Source organism: Suncus etruscus, chromosome 6, assembly GCF_024139225.1.
Source record: "Suncus etruscus isolate mSunEtr1 chromosome 6, mSunEtr1.pri.cur, whole genome shotgun sequence".
NCBI classification, from domain to species: Eukaryota; Metazoa; Chordata; class Mammalia; order Eulipotyphla; family Soricidae; genus Suncus; species Suncus etruscus.
In genome coordinates this window covers 54,674,185-54,691,020 of record NC_064853.1, presented here as the reverse complement: position 1 = coordinate 54,691,020, position 16,836 = coordinate 54,674,185, and the positions used below count along the sequence as shown (strand labels likewise).

Here is a 16,836-nt window from a genome sequence, read left to right as displayed (position 1 = left end):
GGTCAGCTGCATGCAAGGCAAATGCCCTACCAGCTATCTACCACTTTAAACCCCCCCCCCTTTTTTTAATGTAGCTATTGATACCACAGATATTAAGACTCAAACAAAGCAGATGTATGGCTCAGTGGCCATACTTTAGGTAAGGTGAAAAAATCATATAAATTTATAGTTACTTCACAATGTTAAATATTATGGGAAAGGTACAGCTTTGGGTAGTATAAACATTTTACATTCATTTTAGGAATTTTTTTTTATTATTTTTTTAGATTTTGGGCTTTACCTGTGGTGTTTAGAGTCTCCTTGTGGCTCTGTGTCTCGGAATTGTTTCCCATGGCTTTTTTGGAGGACTGTGTAGTGCCAGGGATCAAACCCAGGCCTCCCTCCTTTCTTTGCATACACTTAGCCATGTTGGGCTGTCTCTCCACCTCCTCATTTTAGGAAAAGATTTTTTTTCAAATAATGAAACTTTTTAAATCTGATTCAGGGTCATAGCAAAATTGAAGTCAGAGTTCCTATACAACAGTCTGTATATAAGCACAGCCTCCGTCTTGACTTCCCACACCTCATAGATGCATTTTGTTATAGCCAGTGAATCTACAGTGACACATCACTATGATCAAAGCTCATAGTTTTCATTATTAGGATACCTTTTTGGCCATTCTTTGGCTTTTTACTACTGTACAATAGCATCAATTCATCATTGTAATACACTACAGAGTAGTTTCATGACCCTAAAAATATTCTGTGCTTTGTTCACTCATCCCTTCCTCCATCCTGCCTGAAAAATCTGACAACCACTAAGCTTTTTGATTGTTCTCCATAGACGTAGGCTTTTCCCACCACATCTTATATAGGAGTCATTCAGTGTTTAGATTTCTTCCATGTCTTTATGGCATGGACAATAATGGTTTTTTTGTTTGTTTGTTTGTTTGTTTTTTTGGTGAGGGGTAATTATCTGATTTATCACAGTTTAACCGCCTCTTGAAGGATATTTTGGTTGTTAGCAAGTTTTCGCAATTATGGCTAAAGTGCTATAAGCACCTGAATTATATGGTATGGATATGTATAGTTTTGTAAAAAAAAAACTGTCCAACTGCCTTCCAAAAATGACTGTCATTTGCATTTCTACCAATAACAAGAGTTCCATTTTTGTTTCACATCCTTACCAGTATTTGTTGTGATGAATATTTTAGATTTTGGCCATTCTAATAGTTGTGTAGTATTATCCCTTTTTGCTTTAATTTGTAATTTTTTATGACATGATAGTAACATTAATTTATATTCTTACTTGATATCTGTTTATCTTCTTTGGTGGTGTCTATTAAGGTCTTCAGCACTTTTCTTTGAAATCGGGCTATTTGATTTCTCACTCCTGAGTTTTGAGACTTCTTTGTATAATTTGAATAATAGTGCTTTATCCCATATTTTTTGCAAATATTTTCTTTCAGTCTGTTGTTTATCTTCTCATTTTCTTACCAATATCTTTCACAGGCATAATTTTTTTTTCATTTTAATGAAGTCAGCTTATCAGTTTTATTTCCCCTAAGGATCATGCCTTTGTTACTATATCTAAATTGTCACTTTACCCAAATTCTAAATTTTCTTCTCTGATATTTTATAGGAATTTTATAGTTTCATGTTTTACATTCATGTCTGTGAGTCATTTTAAGTTAATGTTGCAAAGATTGTGAGTTGTCTGTGTAGACTTTTTATAGGGGAAGGAAGGCAAGCAGTGCTTAGTAAGCCTTGAGGTCCCTCATGGCAATTCTTAGCTTGCATGTGAGTGTTTTAATACCAGTACCCAAGTGTTGCTTCTTAGTTGTTGTAGTACTAGGAAATACCAGTGCATGGGTGGGCCTACAGTACTACACTCAGTAATATTTAGGGACCATGTGGTTTGGGGATCCAACCATGATTGATGGCATGCAGTATCTCTGGCTGCTGTCTCTTAACTTTTGTTATTTGCATATGCATCTTCATTTGTTTTAGCACCTTATGTTGAAAATACTGTCATTGTAAAGAAAGAAAAGGGAGGGAGGGAGGGTAGGGAGGGAGGGAGGGAAGAAGGAAGGAAGGAAGGAAGGAAGGAAGGAAGGAAGGAAGGAAGGAAGGAAGGAAGGAAGGAAGGAAGGAAGGAAGGGATGGAGGGAGGGAGGGAGGAGAGGGAGGGAGGGAGGAAAGGAAATACCTGTCATTGTAAAGAAAGAAAAGGGAGGGAGGGAGGGGAGGGAGGGAGGGAAGAGAAGGAAGGAAGGAAGGAAGGAAGGAAGGAAGGAAGGAAGGAAGGAAGGGAAGGAAGGAAGAAGGAAGGAAAGGGAAGGAAGGAAGGAGGGAAGGAAGGAAGGAGGAGGAGGGAGGGAGGGGGAGGGGAGGAGGGAGGGGAGGGAGGGAGGAGGGAGGGGAGGGAGGGAGGGAGGAAGGAAGGAAGGAAGGAAGGAAGGAAGGAAGGAAGGAAGGATGGAAGGAAGGAAGGAAGGAAGGAAGGAAGGAAGGAAGGAAGGAAGGAGGAAAGAAAAAAAATACTGTCATTGTTCTATTGTACTATATTTGGTTCTTTGCCAAAGGAAGGTTGACTTGATATGTTTTTGGTCTATTTATCAATTCTTTCATTAATCTCACATTGTCTCAATTGTAGTTTTGTAGCAAATCTTCAAGTTAGGTAGTATCAGAGCATAGGGTTCTATTTTAAATGTTTTGAGGGGCCTCTATCCTGTTTTCCATAGAGGCTTCATCTGTGTACATCCCATTGACAGAACCCAGTAGTCTCTTTTCTGCACATCCTTACCAACACTTATTTTTCTTTTTAATAATAGCTATTCTAATAGACTTGAGGTAATAGCTGCTCCAGATTTTAATTTTCATTTTCCTGACAATTAGTGATGGTGAATGTCTTTTCATATACCTCTGGGAAAATATCTATTCATATTCTCATTTTTTGAGTCAGTGTTTTGCTATTTGTTATATGAATTATTTTACTTATAGTTTTTAGCCCATATTTTTGACTTGCATATCTTCCCCATACATTAGGGTGCCTTTTCATTTTGTTGATATTTTCCTTTGCTATGTGAAAGCATTCTTGCTTGATAGGGTCCTTACCCCCTTTGCAAGTTCAGTTTTTGCAGAACTGTTTATTAGAGTCCATTTTATGGTCATTATTCTTTTGTTGTAAATGGATCGTCCACATATTTGTGGTTTTATTTATGACCTCAATTCTGTTAAAAGCATTTGTTTTTATGCCAGTACCATGCTATTTTAATAACTGAAGCTTTGAAATGCAGTTTTATTTTTTATTTTAGCACTGTGGTTACAAAATTGTTCATGATTGAGTTTCAGTCATACAGCGTACACTACCCTTCACCAGTGCACATTTCCTGCCATTAAAGTCCCCAGTTTCCCTTCCACTCCATCCCCCCATCTCCCACCTACAGGAGTAGACAATTTATTTCTCTCTCTCTCCCCCCCCCCCCTTTTGACACTATGGTTGAAATGCAGTTTGAAGTCAGGAAATGTTACACCTGCTTTGTTCTTTTTTAGATTGCTTTGTCTGCTCAATCTTGACAAGTTTTTTTGGGGTTTTTTTTTGGGGGGGGGTTTGTTTTGTTTTGTTTTGGTTTTTGGTTTTGGTTTCTGGGCCACACCCTGTGATGCTCAGGGGTTACTCCTGACTGTCTGCTCAGAAATAGCTCCTGGCAGGCACGGGGGACCATATGGGACACCGGGATTCAAACCAACCACCTTTGGTCCTGGATTGGCTGCTTGCAAGGCAAGCACCGCTGTGCTATCTCTCCAGGCCCAATCTTGACACGGTTTAAGGCTGTTTATTTCTATAAAAAATGTAATGGAATTTTGATAGGTGGGGCTTTCAGTTAAATCTATTGCTTGCTTTTGGTATTGAGCAATATTAATTCTCCCAGTCCTTATCCTGGTTGGGCTAGATTCTGATAAGACCCCAGCAGGTTACATTCTGGAAAATAGCTTCTGCTCAGGGCAGTCCTTGCTGTGAACAAAATGTTCTGGCATATTTTAAAGTGGTAGCTTTTTCCTCTCCTGCCAGAAGCTGGAAGAAATATGTATTCACTGGTAGAACTTTGGGAAGTAAACTCAGAAAACTATAGTTTGGTCCCTTTGGAACACTCTCAGACATGTCCATGCTGTATCTCTAGCAGTTCATCAGTCTGGGCTGTTCTGGCTGTTTTTCCTGTGCTGGCACTGGTTTCTATGTAGGTTTCTGTTAGTGGGATTCTTCTCTGGTCTATCTTTGTCAGTGTCCTGTTTTTTCTTCTATATCTCTTTCTCTGCCCACCCGCTTCTTCAGTTTGGATAGCTGTGGTTTGCCCTGTGGCCTTAATGTCTCTCATTCATGGACGTAAAAAGAGTGTTGATTTTTCAATTTGTTCAGCCTTTTTTGGAGGGGGGAGTGTTGGGCAGGGGTTATATGGAAGGTCATACCTGGTGCTTAGGTGCTGTTCCTGGCACAACGCTCAGGGTCACTCCAAAGAGGGTTCAGGAATAGGAATAGGAATGGGAGGTGCCAGGAATTAGCCTGGGGCTCCTGCATACCAAGCAGGCCTGATGCTCCAGCCCTTGATCTCTCCCAGGCCCTCAGGACTCTGTAATCCTGTCTTCCAGTCCTCCCTCTGATTTGTCAGATTTTCTTCTGTAATGCCTCCTCCTAGAGTCTCTGCCTGGAGACTTGGAGTGCATTTATCTCCACTTTCACCTCATCTGTAGCTACTCATTTGTTGTCAGGATAAGGACAACTGTTCCTCCTCAGAACCCTCCTCTAAGTTCAGGACACTCCTCATTGACTTATGTAAATGAGTTTAAGGTTTCCGTATGCAAATTTCTCCTCATTCTTTCATTCATTCCACCACTGACCAGCAATGTTTGTGTTAGGCAGAGTTCCAAGCACTGGGCTACAACAGATGGCTTTCTTTTTAAGTCCCTTTCTGAGCTGAGCTTACAATCTAGTGAGGGTAGATGCAGAATCAACAAGTTAGAAATGTAGCATTTCTGTGAGTGCTAAACACTATGATAACTTATTAAAGGAAGGAAAGATCAGAGGTTCTGAGGCTGGAGGAGAGGTAGCCTGGAACGACAGTTAGGAAAGGATTCTGATGATGCAATGGGCATATGAGAAGAGGTCAGGCACATAGGCCAGTCTTGAGGAGCATGGGAATATATGCCTCATATGTTCTAAGAACAGACAGGAAGTTGGTGTGATTAGAGACAGTGAGGGCAGATTAGTCAAATCTGAGTTCTCAGCTAGTAATAGGTCAGGAAAGTATTGTGGGCCCTTATAAGAACTTGGCTTTTTGGTTTCTACTATGAGAATAAAAACAATGGTGGCTCCTATGCAAAGTGACCAGATGTGGCTGTCTGTTGTCTCCTGTCAGGAAAGTAGCTCAGGAATGAGGTGCATCCCTTGATCCCTAATGCCATGTGAACACAGGGTATGGCCCTTGTGACCTATGGCACTGTTGGGCTGAGCAGCACAGATAGCTCAGTGGCCCAAATCCATGGAAGGGAATGTCCTGGGAGTGTCCCCCCTTCCCCCCCCACACTGGGGAGACCAGAACAAAACAAAAGAAAGGTTGCCTGACTCCTGGTTTAGGGTGGAGGGGGTGTGCTGAGAAGGGTCTGTGGCCTAGAAACCAGTTCGGAGAGGGAACAGTGTAGGGCATTGTTGCCACTGCTCTGAAACCTGTGAGTTGCACACATGCTGTTTAGTGGCACTATTCTTTCCCTGGTCTCAGTCTCATCAAACTTTAAACATGCCTGTAAGGTGGGGGGACTTAGCATTCTTTAAATCTTTTAAAAAATTTCTTCCCCACTTTCTGTTCCCCTCATCTTTGTTGCTGTTGGTGCTGTTGTTGCTGTCAGTTACACACACATCTGGCTGTGGTGCTTGCTGGGTCACTCTGAGGCTGTGGTGCTCACACTCAGCCATACTGCTCACTAATGTTCACTGGCACATACATGCACATACATGCAGGGGTAGGGTCTCAGTTATAGTTGAAACACATAACTTATGGTTGTGATGTTTTCTGGGGGAGGGATCTGCGATGTTTTACATCTGCTCGCCAGTGGTCACACTTCTTGGCCATGGTGTCTTCAAATCTTTTTAGCTGCATTGCATGTTACAGGTCATACCCTTTCTTGTGAGACTACATAAGCTTGGCTGCAGCAAGATGGAAACTGTTCATTCTGCCAGAAATTGAAGACAGCAGAACTGACAGGCACAAATAACAGCACTGAGATCATGCTTGGCTTGTGTGGGTCACCTAAAAGGCAGGTGTTCTAAGCCACTGCACTATGCCAGGGTGTAGTATCTTTTCTGTTGAGTTGTCTGTAAGGATCAAATGAGAACATCCAGATGAAGCACTAAGCTTGGTCCCATCCATATAATTAAACACATGGTAATTTGATAATTATCATTATTAATTTAGTATGCTTGGCACAGCATCCTTCCCTATTGAGTGACATTTGTCAAATGAATGTGAATTGCCTTTTTGTTTGTTTGTTAGCTTTAGGATTTCAGTTAAGGCATTTCCCTGGTGCCCATGAAATAGTAACATGCTATTTTTCCTGTTTCTCTAGCATCTAGTGCTCTGAAAGGAGAGCAGGAAAGAGGTCCTTGGGACAGAGTGGATGCAATGGAGCTCCCCAATTACAGTCGACAGCTGCTGCAGCAGCTGTACACCCTGTGCAAGGAGCAGCAGTTTTGTGACTGCACCATCTCCATTGGTACCATCTACTTCCGGGCCCACAAGCTGGTCTTGGCGGCTGCCAGCCTCCTGTTCAAAACCCTGCTGGACAACACTGACACCATCTCCATCGATGCATCGGTGGTGAGCCCGGAGGAGTTTGCCCTCCTGTTGGAAATGATGTACACCGGCAGACTCCCAGTGGGCAAGCACAATTTCTCCAAGATCATCTCATTGGCCGATAGCCTTCAAATGTTTGATGTGGCTGTTAGTTGTAAAAATCTTCTGACCAGCCTCGTAAATTGCTCTGTGCAGGGGCAGGTGGTGAGGGACAACCCCATGCCATCCTCAGAGTCCTTGCAGAAAGAAACTGAAAGACTAGAAGCAGAAAGCCTCAGCTGTGATGGCGCCAGAGAGCCTTGTGCATCCCTCGAGCTCTCTGCCCAGGCAGGGACCCCTGGGAGAGTGGGAATGGAGGAATCGGTTCCTCCTGTTGTACAGGACATGAGTATGGATCCTTCCACCTTCCAGGAGCTCCAGGGCAATGCCAGCGCTCCAGTGAAGGTTCCTCGGACCACAGGAGTTTGTTCCCCACCCCCTGTTGCTATAGCATGTAAGAAGGCAAAGGAGGCAAGTCTGGAACCAGGTACTACTCATTGAAAAGTTGTTACGTTCCCCTTAGTAAACACTAGATTTAATTATTTTGTTAGGCTTTTGGGTTTTGGGCCATACCTGGTGATACTCAGGGTTTATTCTTAGCTCTGCATTTAGGAATTAGTCCTCAAGGTGCTCAGGGGATCATATTAGATGCCAGGGATTGAACCTGGGTGGCGGTGTGTAAGGCAGGCACCCTACTACTATACTATCTTTACAACCCTTTATATTTAATGTTCTTTATGGTTTTGTGTGGTTTTTAGGGTCTTACTGATAAGTCCACCCCAGACCACTTTAGATAGCATAGCAAAATACACCTGCTGGGTATTCCTTCAGAAGCCTCTGCAATGTGTAGTGTTAGAAAGTTGAGGATGAGTGAAAGAGCTGAGAGGCAGTATTGCACTAATGCTACCTCATTTTTGATACCTACCTGTTATTATTCTAACCAGGAGAATGGCACCAAAGAAGAGTCTGTTGAGACACTTTCGTCAGTACTTATCACTGGTGTGGTAAATGTCAGTTAAATACAGAATTATTAAGTAAATATAAAATGTAGAGTCCTAGAGTTCCGGTGAGGCCTTTCTTGGCAGGGTGCACTGGGTCTGAGAGCACAGGATAATGGCGTAGAAATTCACGAGCAATTGGATGAAGTTTCAGGAGTCAACCAGTTTTATTTCATAGCCCTAATTGCCATATTCATTTCCTCACATGGCTTCTATTCTAGGCCTTTTCATATCTGCTGCCTTCCATGATCCCTTGCTCCCTTTCCTCTATTTCTCCTTCCCTCAGCCAGCCCTATTCTTTATCCCAAACAGCAGTCCTTCCAGGTGTGGGTGGGTCTGACCATCCAGGTGGGATAAACAGGAAGTTGGGGGGTAACACAGAATCTGACCTAAAGCTTCTTGGACAGATTGGATTTAAAAAAAAAAAATCTCATGAGGCTGGAGAGAGAGCACAGCGGTAGTGTGTTTGCCTTGCATGTAGCCAAACTAGGATGGACGATGATTCAAATCCCTGCATCCCATATGGTCCCCCTGCCTGCCAGGCGACTACTGAGCGCCAAGCCAGGAATAACCTCTGAGCGCTGCAGATATGACCCAAAATCCAAAAAAATAAAAAATAAAATCTCTTCAGTCATGAAATTTGCTTATACATGGATAGATATGGAGATTAATATGTTCAGTGAAATGAGTCAAAAGAAGGGAGTTTAGACATAAAATAATCTCACTCATCATAGGATAAAAGACAGAGTGGTAATAAAACCAGGAGGACCAGTTCATGCATGGTACAAGCTTGCCACAAAGAACCAGTGAGACCAGTTAGAATAGAGAAGGTTTACTATAACAATAATAGTTGGAACTGATCACTCTGGATAACTGTGTGCTGAAAGGAGATAAAGTGATACGCACAATACCCCTTCATTAACAATAGTGCAGATCATAGTGTCCAAAAGTGGTGGTGGTGAGAGGGAGAGACAGAGAGAATAGAGAAACAGAGGCAGAGGGGGGAGGGGAGAGGGAGAGGGATAGTGAAAGAGGAGGGGACAGAGGGAGAGAGAGAGAGAGAGAGAGAGAGAGAGAGAGAGAGAGAGAGAGAGAGAATGAAATGCCTGCTTCAGAGACGGTGGGGGTGAATGGGTAGGAGGGAAACTGGGGATTTTGGTAGTGGTGAAGGGACTTGTACAGTGGTGTACATTGACTGAAACTCAATTATGAACAATTTTATAACCACAGTGCTTAAATGAAGAATTATTAAAATTTTCTTCAAAGGACAAATCACTGATTTTGTTGTTTTGTTTACATTCAGAGCATGAGAGGAAACACTACCAGCTGACCTTTCTTCTAGAAAATGAAGCTATCTTCTCAGATGCACTGCTGACCACCCAGAATGTCTTAAAAAGACTAGACTGCTCAGAAATCAAAAGTGCCCAGAAGGAGGTAGGTGCCTGGGTTTCATTTGTTTGCTAGTTTAGGATTCTCAGGGTACCATATCAGCTTCCTATCTGGGGGAGAAAGAGGAAAATGAAAAATATCGCAGGGACCTCAGGTTTTTTTTCCAGCCTTTAATTTTGTTTTATGTTTGACATTTATTCCCTAAAGGGCAGTCTTGTAGAAATACTTGCACTGCAAGATATTTTCAAAAGGAAATATTATATGTTAATCCCAGGTAAAACTAAATTTACAGTCAGTTTCTATTCCAGGCTAACTGACTATGCCACACTTTCGTGATTCATCAAGGATCAAGTGAGGCATACAGTTGTCATGGAAATTCCAAATCAAAGATTAATCAATAACAACAATGGCATATGTTCAAAACATGGGACAAGTGCTAACATAACTTGCTGAGCCAACTGCAACCAGTGTTCAGCAACACTGTGATTATTTTCAAGCATAAAACCCAGGGTGCGCATTGATTGAACACTCACTGTGAAAGGCTTCTTCTCTGCATATTCATTTGACCCTCATACACAGCAAGGTGAATTCTAGTTCACTAGTTCTTAGCCCTGTCTGGTGGGTGAGAAAAATGCTCCAAGAGGTGATCTATCTTGACCAAAGTCACAAAGCTTTCCATAAACCCTAAACAAGATCTCAAATACCAGTATTCTGACTTCAGAGCTAGTTTTGCTTGTGAGTTATACTGCCTCCATTCAGCTGAAGATGGCACATTTGTACCCTGTATGCATGAGTGATTAGGAACCACCTGACGGAAAGCTACCAGAGGGTTCCCATGTTCTACGTTTTAGGTGTCCTTTCTTTTCAGACCCCCAACTCAGTGAGACATAGCCCAATCTATGGGCTCCCTCATAGCTAGAGGCCTTACACCTGACTCTGCAGAACTGATCCAGGTCTATGTTAGAACTCTTCTTGTTTCCTCTTCCTCCCTGCACCGAAAGCCTGCTGGCATAGTAAACGAGTACTGCTCTTGTGGGCTTCCTCTTCTGATCTGAGGTGGAGTGTGCCAACCTCTCCCATGTTGCTCAAGGCAAGTTAGCGTCTATTAGTCACTTAATCGAAATAATGAATATCTTCTAAAATGGAACCATGTCCCTTACTCTGAGCAAGATGCCCTTTTAAAAATGAATCCAAGGTGAAATACCATTATTTTTTAATGGAGTCTGCAGGGGGGTGGGGGATGCAGTTCTGGGGATGGAAGTCAGGGCCTCGTGTTTAATTACCAGGATGGCATATTACACCTTTGAGCTATAATTCTTATTTCAGTCATAGTTGATTGCACTGTCTATAAAAATCTTTTTTTTTTGGGGGGGGGGGGGTGTTTGGACCATACCTAGCTGTGCTTACTTCTGTCTCTGCGTTCAAGATCACTCTTTGGAAGTTCTTAGGGGACTATAAACTGTGCTGGGGATCAAACTCCAGTCTACCACATGCACTGAACTTCTGGCCCCTTAATAATTTTCTTCAGAACCATGATGATTCTATTCTCTTAGACATTTATCAGGTTGGTCCTCAACACCACATAGCCCTATGAGCACCACTAAAAGTGACCCCCCAAGCATTGCTGGATGTTGTCCCCAAACTAAATATATATAAGAAACAAAAATAAATCTGTGGAACAGTAAATCCTCATTTAACGTTGTCATTGAGAGGGTCTTGAAAACTGTGACCAACTGAAGATTGGATTACAGAGCAATTTTGCCATAGGCCAAATGATATAAACATGAGTCAGGTTCCCATGGCACATTTTGGTCACAGAAATATCACAGAGTTTCTAAATAAAGTACCCCACCCCCAGAATTTCTAATATTAAACAATAATTCATATTTGTTCATTAACTTTCTAACCCACCTCTTCATTTTCAGTGTTACAAGTATCCTGGTCCACCCTTACAGCTCTTAGACAGTATCACTCACTAAGGCCAAAGCAGCATGCACTCAGTAGGGCTTTGGGTTATAGGAGGAAGCAGGAACACCCAGAGAATGCCTGCTCAGACCTAAGGAGAATATGCAAACTCCTGGGAAAGACTTTATTTTATTTTGATCTTTGATGATAGAAGTAGATAGGGTTCTTCGTGGGCCATGTGCTTTTTACAGACACTGTGCTTTCATATTTCTGCAAGTAAATGTTCTCTTGGCTGCTGGATCTGTCGTTCTTGTTCCTAGTGGGTTATCTTGATAGCCTGCAGACAAACCTCTTCATTTTCTCTTGGCACTTCTTTTCAGCTTGACTTTGGTTACAGAGGCACAGTAGCCTTCATTGCCTAGATCAGCAAAATTATCAGTGTCACCTCTGCACTTATGCACTTCCTTGACCCATGTCTTCAGTATTTTCTTTCTTTCTTTTTTTATGATTTTTTTTTTAAGATTCTGGTACCTAAAAAATCCTGGCAGTAACTGGTGCTCAAGCAATATTTGCCGTGCATGGTTTCATTCAACAGTTATTTTATTTTCCCTGATTCTTATCCTAATCTTTTGACAGCAGTAACATTACTAATGCTTTGAAAGAACACTGATTCGCTGTTGGTGATCATTATAGGCTTATGCTATTTCTTCCTCTGTTTTAGAGGTCATAGTAAGAGCACTACCAATTACCTGGTGACTGTATTTAAAGCTGATTTCCTTCTATTTCATAATAAATCTTTTTAGCTGTAGAACGTAAAAGGGAAATGATACTTTAAGATAAGATGATATTAAATACAATCAGCTTGGAAAATACTGCTGTGTACTTAGATCCTATACCCCTCTCTCATTCCCTCCCTTCCTCCCTCTCTCTTTCCCTCTCTCTTTCTCTCTCCCTCTCTCCCTTCTTTAAAACAGATAACATTGAGGTATGATTGACATCAGCTATGCATATTTAAAATGCACGGCTTGATAAGTTTTGAAACTTAGAATTGTCACCACATTAAAGATGGTGAATTTACTCATCCATCATTTCTGAGTGTTTTTTTATATCCCTGGTAATCTCTTGGCCATATATTGTTCTATCCCTTGACCCCTAGTTAACACTGATATGCTTTCAGTCTTTATAGATCAGTTTGCATTTTCTCGGGTAGTACAAAGACTATATATTCTTTTTGGTTTGTTTCATTTATTCATCATAATACTTTGGAGGTACATGCTAGTTGTTGCATGTTCCTTCCTCTTAATGCTAAGCAGTGTTCTATTGTGTGAGATATATTTATTTTATTTACTTATTTAGCTTGACCAACTTCATCTCTGTAAACCTTATTTTCCTCATTTGAAACAAGGGAAATGTTATCACCCACATTATAGGATCATGGTCAAATTAAGATTTGCACAGAACTCATGGTAAAGGGTGCTCTGGCACCAACTTGCTTCAGGGTAGGTTCATATAACACCTTGATGACGAGGAAACAACACCTAGATCTAAGGGCAGGTTGCCCTAACTTACCACCTAACGGTGAGATGAAATCAGAAGACATTACATCCTAAGATCTGTGCAAAAACCAAGATCTTTAATTATAGAAGACTGACTACAACAACCGCGACTGAATAGAACTTTTCCTGGGACCATAAAGAAAGACTTTACCCTAGGCTTTGTCCTAGGATCTGTGCAAAAACAAAGATCTCTAATTACAGAAGACTAACTTTGACAATCGCAACTGAACAGAACTTCTCCTGGGACCATAAAGAAAGACCTTGGGGTTGAACAACCAACATGCCTGGAGCCTGTAGTCGGTCTTATAACAGTATGCTTCATGGGTGGAGACACCCTGTATCTCTTAGGCCAAGGAAATTTTCTTTCTAATTTCTCCAACATTTACTATGCCTATGCAAAAAAATGTATTTGGCCACACCTGCCTTCTTTCTTTTAAAATTTATATCTTCTAGATAGGGATTGCTGCCTTTTTCAGAGACCCTTAGAACTTGAATCATTTCGTTTGTCCTCATATTTCTTTTTTTTATTTATAATATCTTTATTTAAGCATCTTGATTACAAATATGATTGTGATTAGGTTTCAGTCATGTAAAGAACACCCCACCCCTTCACCAATGCAACATTCCCACCACCAATGTCCCAAAACTCCCTCCAGCCCACTTGTACTCTAGACAGGCTTTCTAGTTCCCTCATTCATTCACATGGTTATGGTAGTTCTCAGTGTTGTTATTTCTGTAACTGCACTCACCACTCTTTGTGGTGAGCTTCATGAAGTGAGCTGGAAGTTCCAGCCCTCCTCTCATTGTCTCAGGATTGTTGGCAAAAATGACTTTTATTTTTCTTAAAACCCATAGATGAGTGAGACTATTCTGCGTCTCTCTCTCTCTCTCCCTCTGACTTATTTCACTGAGCATGATAGATTCCATGTACATCCATGTATAGGAAAATTTCATGACTTCATCTCTCCTGACGGCTGCATAATATTCCATCGTGTATATGTACCACAGTTTCTTTAGCCATTCGTCTGTTGAAGGGCATCTTGGTTGTTTCCAGAGCCTGGCTATTGTGAATAGTGCTGCAATAAATATAGGTGTGAGGAAGGGGTTTTTGTATTGTATTCTTGTGTTCCTAGGGTATATCCCTAGGAGTGGAATATTTTTTTTTTTTTTTGGTTTTTGATTTTTGGGCCACACCCGGCATTGTTCAGGGGTTACTCCTGGCTGTCTGCTCAGAAATAGCTCCTGGCAGGCATGGGGGACCATGTGGGACACCGGGATTCAAACCAACCACCTTTGGTCCTGGATCAGCTGCTTGCAAGGCAAATGCCGCTGTGCTATCTCTCCGGGCCCATGGAATATTTCTATATCTTTCTAGAAACTGAGAAAAGAGGGTGAAAAAAGTGGATGGGACCCAGGGGCCATGTGGTTTCAGGAGCATTGAGTTTAAAAAATATATATACCCAAGCCAAAGTCAACAACAATAAAATCAAAAGATCCAAACTGTAACAAGATGAACACAAAATGTCCAGGGGCTTAGGATAGAGGTATGGGATGCATGCTGGAACTATGGAGGAGGGAGGTCAACACTGCTGGCGGAAATGGCCCTAATTCACTGTCACTATATACCTGAAATACAACTGTAAAAGACTTGTAATTCGGGACCGGAGAGATAGCATGAAGGTAAGGCATTTGCCTTTCATGCAGGAGGTCATCGGTTCGAATCCCGGCGCCCCATATGGTCCCCCGTGCCTGCCAGGAGCAATTTCTGAGCCTGGAGCCAGGAATAACCCCTGAGCACTGCCGGGTGTGACCCAAAAACCACAAAAAAAAAAAAAAAAAAAAAAAAAAAAAAAAAAAAAAAAAAAAAAAAGACTTGTAATTCACAATGGTCTCAATAAAATTAAAAAAAAGCACAACACATAGTAAAGGGGACCAGAGATATAGCACAGTGCGTAAAGCACTTGTCTGTCTTGTATGTGGCAGATCTGGATTTGATTCCCAGCACTACCTATGATCCCCTGATCTCTTCTTGAGCTATTCCCTGAACTGAGAGCTAGGAATAAGCCTTGAGCACCCCCTTGGTATGGCTTTAGGGGGAAAAAAAAGGCTTGTGGTACAATGCCAGGACATAGAAAAAGCTCACTATGTATAACTGCAATTATGTATGCATTGACTCATTGTCTGTAGATCTGACCTTGAAACCCTCTCTCCACTTGCCATATTCATTTACCATGATACATGAGTGGTTTGTTATTAACTTTAGGCTTAATTTGCAAGTCATACTTTCAAATAAGTACAATAGCCCTCTTAGAAGTAGCTTCCTGAATGTGCAACTCTCATGTCTTGTACAAAGCCATCAGTCTCTGGGGCTAGAGAAATCGGACAGCAGGTAAAGTGCTTGTTTTGTATGCGGCCAACCTAAATTCAATTCCTTGAAACCATGGTGGTATCTGAGCACTGCCTAGAGTGACTCCTGAATGTAGAGCCAGGAGTATGCCCTGAGGATGACCAGGTGTAGCTCCAAAATAAAAATTAAAGCAAACAAAAACCCCAAACCTATCAGTTTCTAGAATTGATGTTTAGTGTACCTGAAAGGTGCTTGTTAAAAGGATATTCAGACAACTAATCTCAAAAAAAAAAAAACCATGATAGCCACCTTATCTTCCCAAGTAAACTGGTCTGGTCTGGAGCTTTCTCAGAATGAGAATAGGCACAGTCTTCTTCCTACTAGAAGGCACAGCAACCTGAAGCCACACCAACTTTATCAAACTGCCAGGCCTCCAAGTTATTTTAGAGCTATAAATCTTGGATGGTGTAGTCATGCCATGTTTTTGGTTTGGTTTGGTTTAGTTTTGGGACCACACCTGGTGACGTTCAGGATTTACTCCAGGCTACACGCTCAGAAATTGCTCCTGGCTTGGGGGACCATATGAGATGCCGAGGATTGAACCAAGGTCCATCCTGGATCAGCTGTGTGCAAGGCAAACACCTTACCACTGTGCTATCACTCCAGTCCCACCATGTTTTCTAGTACTTTCAGTCCAGTATTACAGCAAGTCTGATGGGACAGTTACATAAAAGACCTCCTATCCCAAGCTCAATGAATGAAAACAACAACACTGAAGGCTTAACTAACTCCCAAATAGCCAAGTAAATTCTTAGACAGTGGCTTTAGTAGCACCAGTGAGAGAATATAACAATTATGAAAAATTTACTTTTATTAATCTAAGTTTTAATAATTTTATTTGCCTTTATGTTTTAACAAATAATATAAAGTATATTTGTTTGTGCCTGCAAGGGTTCAGGCTGGAGTGGTAGGTGGAAAACTGGGCATATTGGTGGAGAGAAGGTCACATAGTGGTGGGATTGATGTTGAAACATTAAAAAAAATGATAATTAAAATTTATAATTAAAAAACATTAAAAATTTTATAACAACTGTAAAATGCACAAGTTGATAAATCAGGGTGTTATAATAAACATTTTTTATTTAAAAAGTTAAAAAACAAATTCCTCCAAACCCATTGCCATCGTCTGATTTTTAGGTTATGATAGAGCTCGAACAAAGAGTGGTGAGTGCAGTTAGAGAAATAACTACACTAACTACTATCATGACAGTGTTAATGAGTGAGAGAAGTAGAATGCCTGTCTCGAGATAAGCAGGGGGTGGAGAAGGGAGATGGTGGGTATTGGTGGTGGGAATGTTGCACTGGTGAAGGGGGGGTGTTTTTTTATGACTGAAACCCAACTATAATCATGTTTGTAATCATGGTGTTTAAAGAAAAATACTATTTTTAAAAAATGATAGAGCTTGGGAATCTCCATCTATAATTAGATCCACATTGAGTTCTGTTTTGGTATCTATAGTTCATAACTGGAGAAACATCGCTGGAGAAGTTAGTTGCTTACAAAATTAGTGTATGGTAGCAGTGTCTGTGCTGACATTTCTCAGTCTTTGGAAGAACATTAATAATGTCCATATTTCCAAAGGTTTAATTCTGCGTACCCTTTGATTCTGCAAATATTTATTGAGCAACTGGTTTGTGCCAGGAATTGAGATGGTGGATAGGAAAATTAAAAAGTAAATAAGACTGAGTCCCCATCCTTTTTGAAAGTTGTGACC

General features: G+C 41.3%; 1 protein-coding gene across 1 annotated transcript in view; it reads left to right on the top strand.

The window, feature by feature from the left end:
* ZBTB40 (zinc finger and BTB domain containing 40) overlaps positions 1–16,836 on the top strand; it is a 78,824-nt gene that overhangs the window by 29,754 nt on the left and 32,234 nt on the right. The window contains exons 2-3 of the mRNA XM_049774631.1: positions 6,601–7,353; positions 9,168–9,298. Coding sequence (XP_049630588.1) covers positions 6,657–7,353; positions 9,168–9,298 — 828 coding nt within the window. The 5' untranslated portion in view covers positions 6,601–6,656. The remainder of the gene's footprint in view (positions 1–6,600; positions 7,354–9,167; positions 9,299–16,836) is intronic.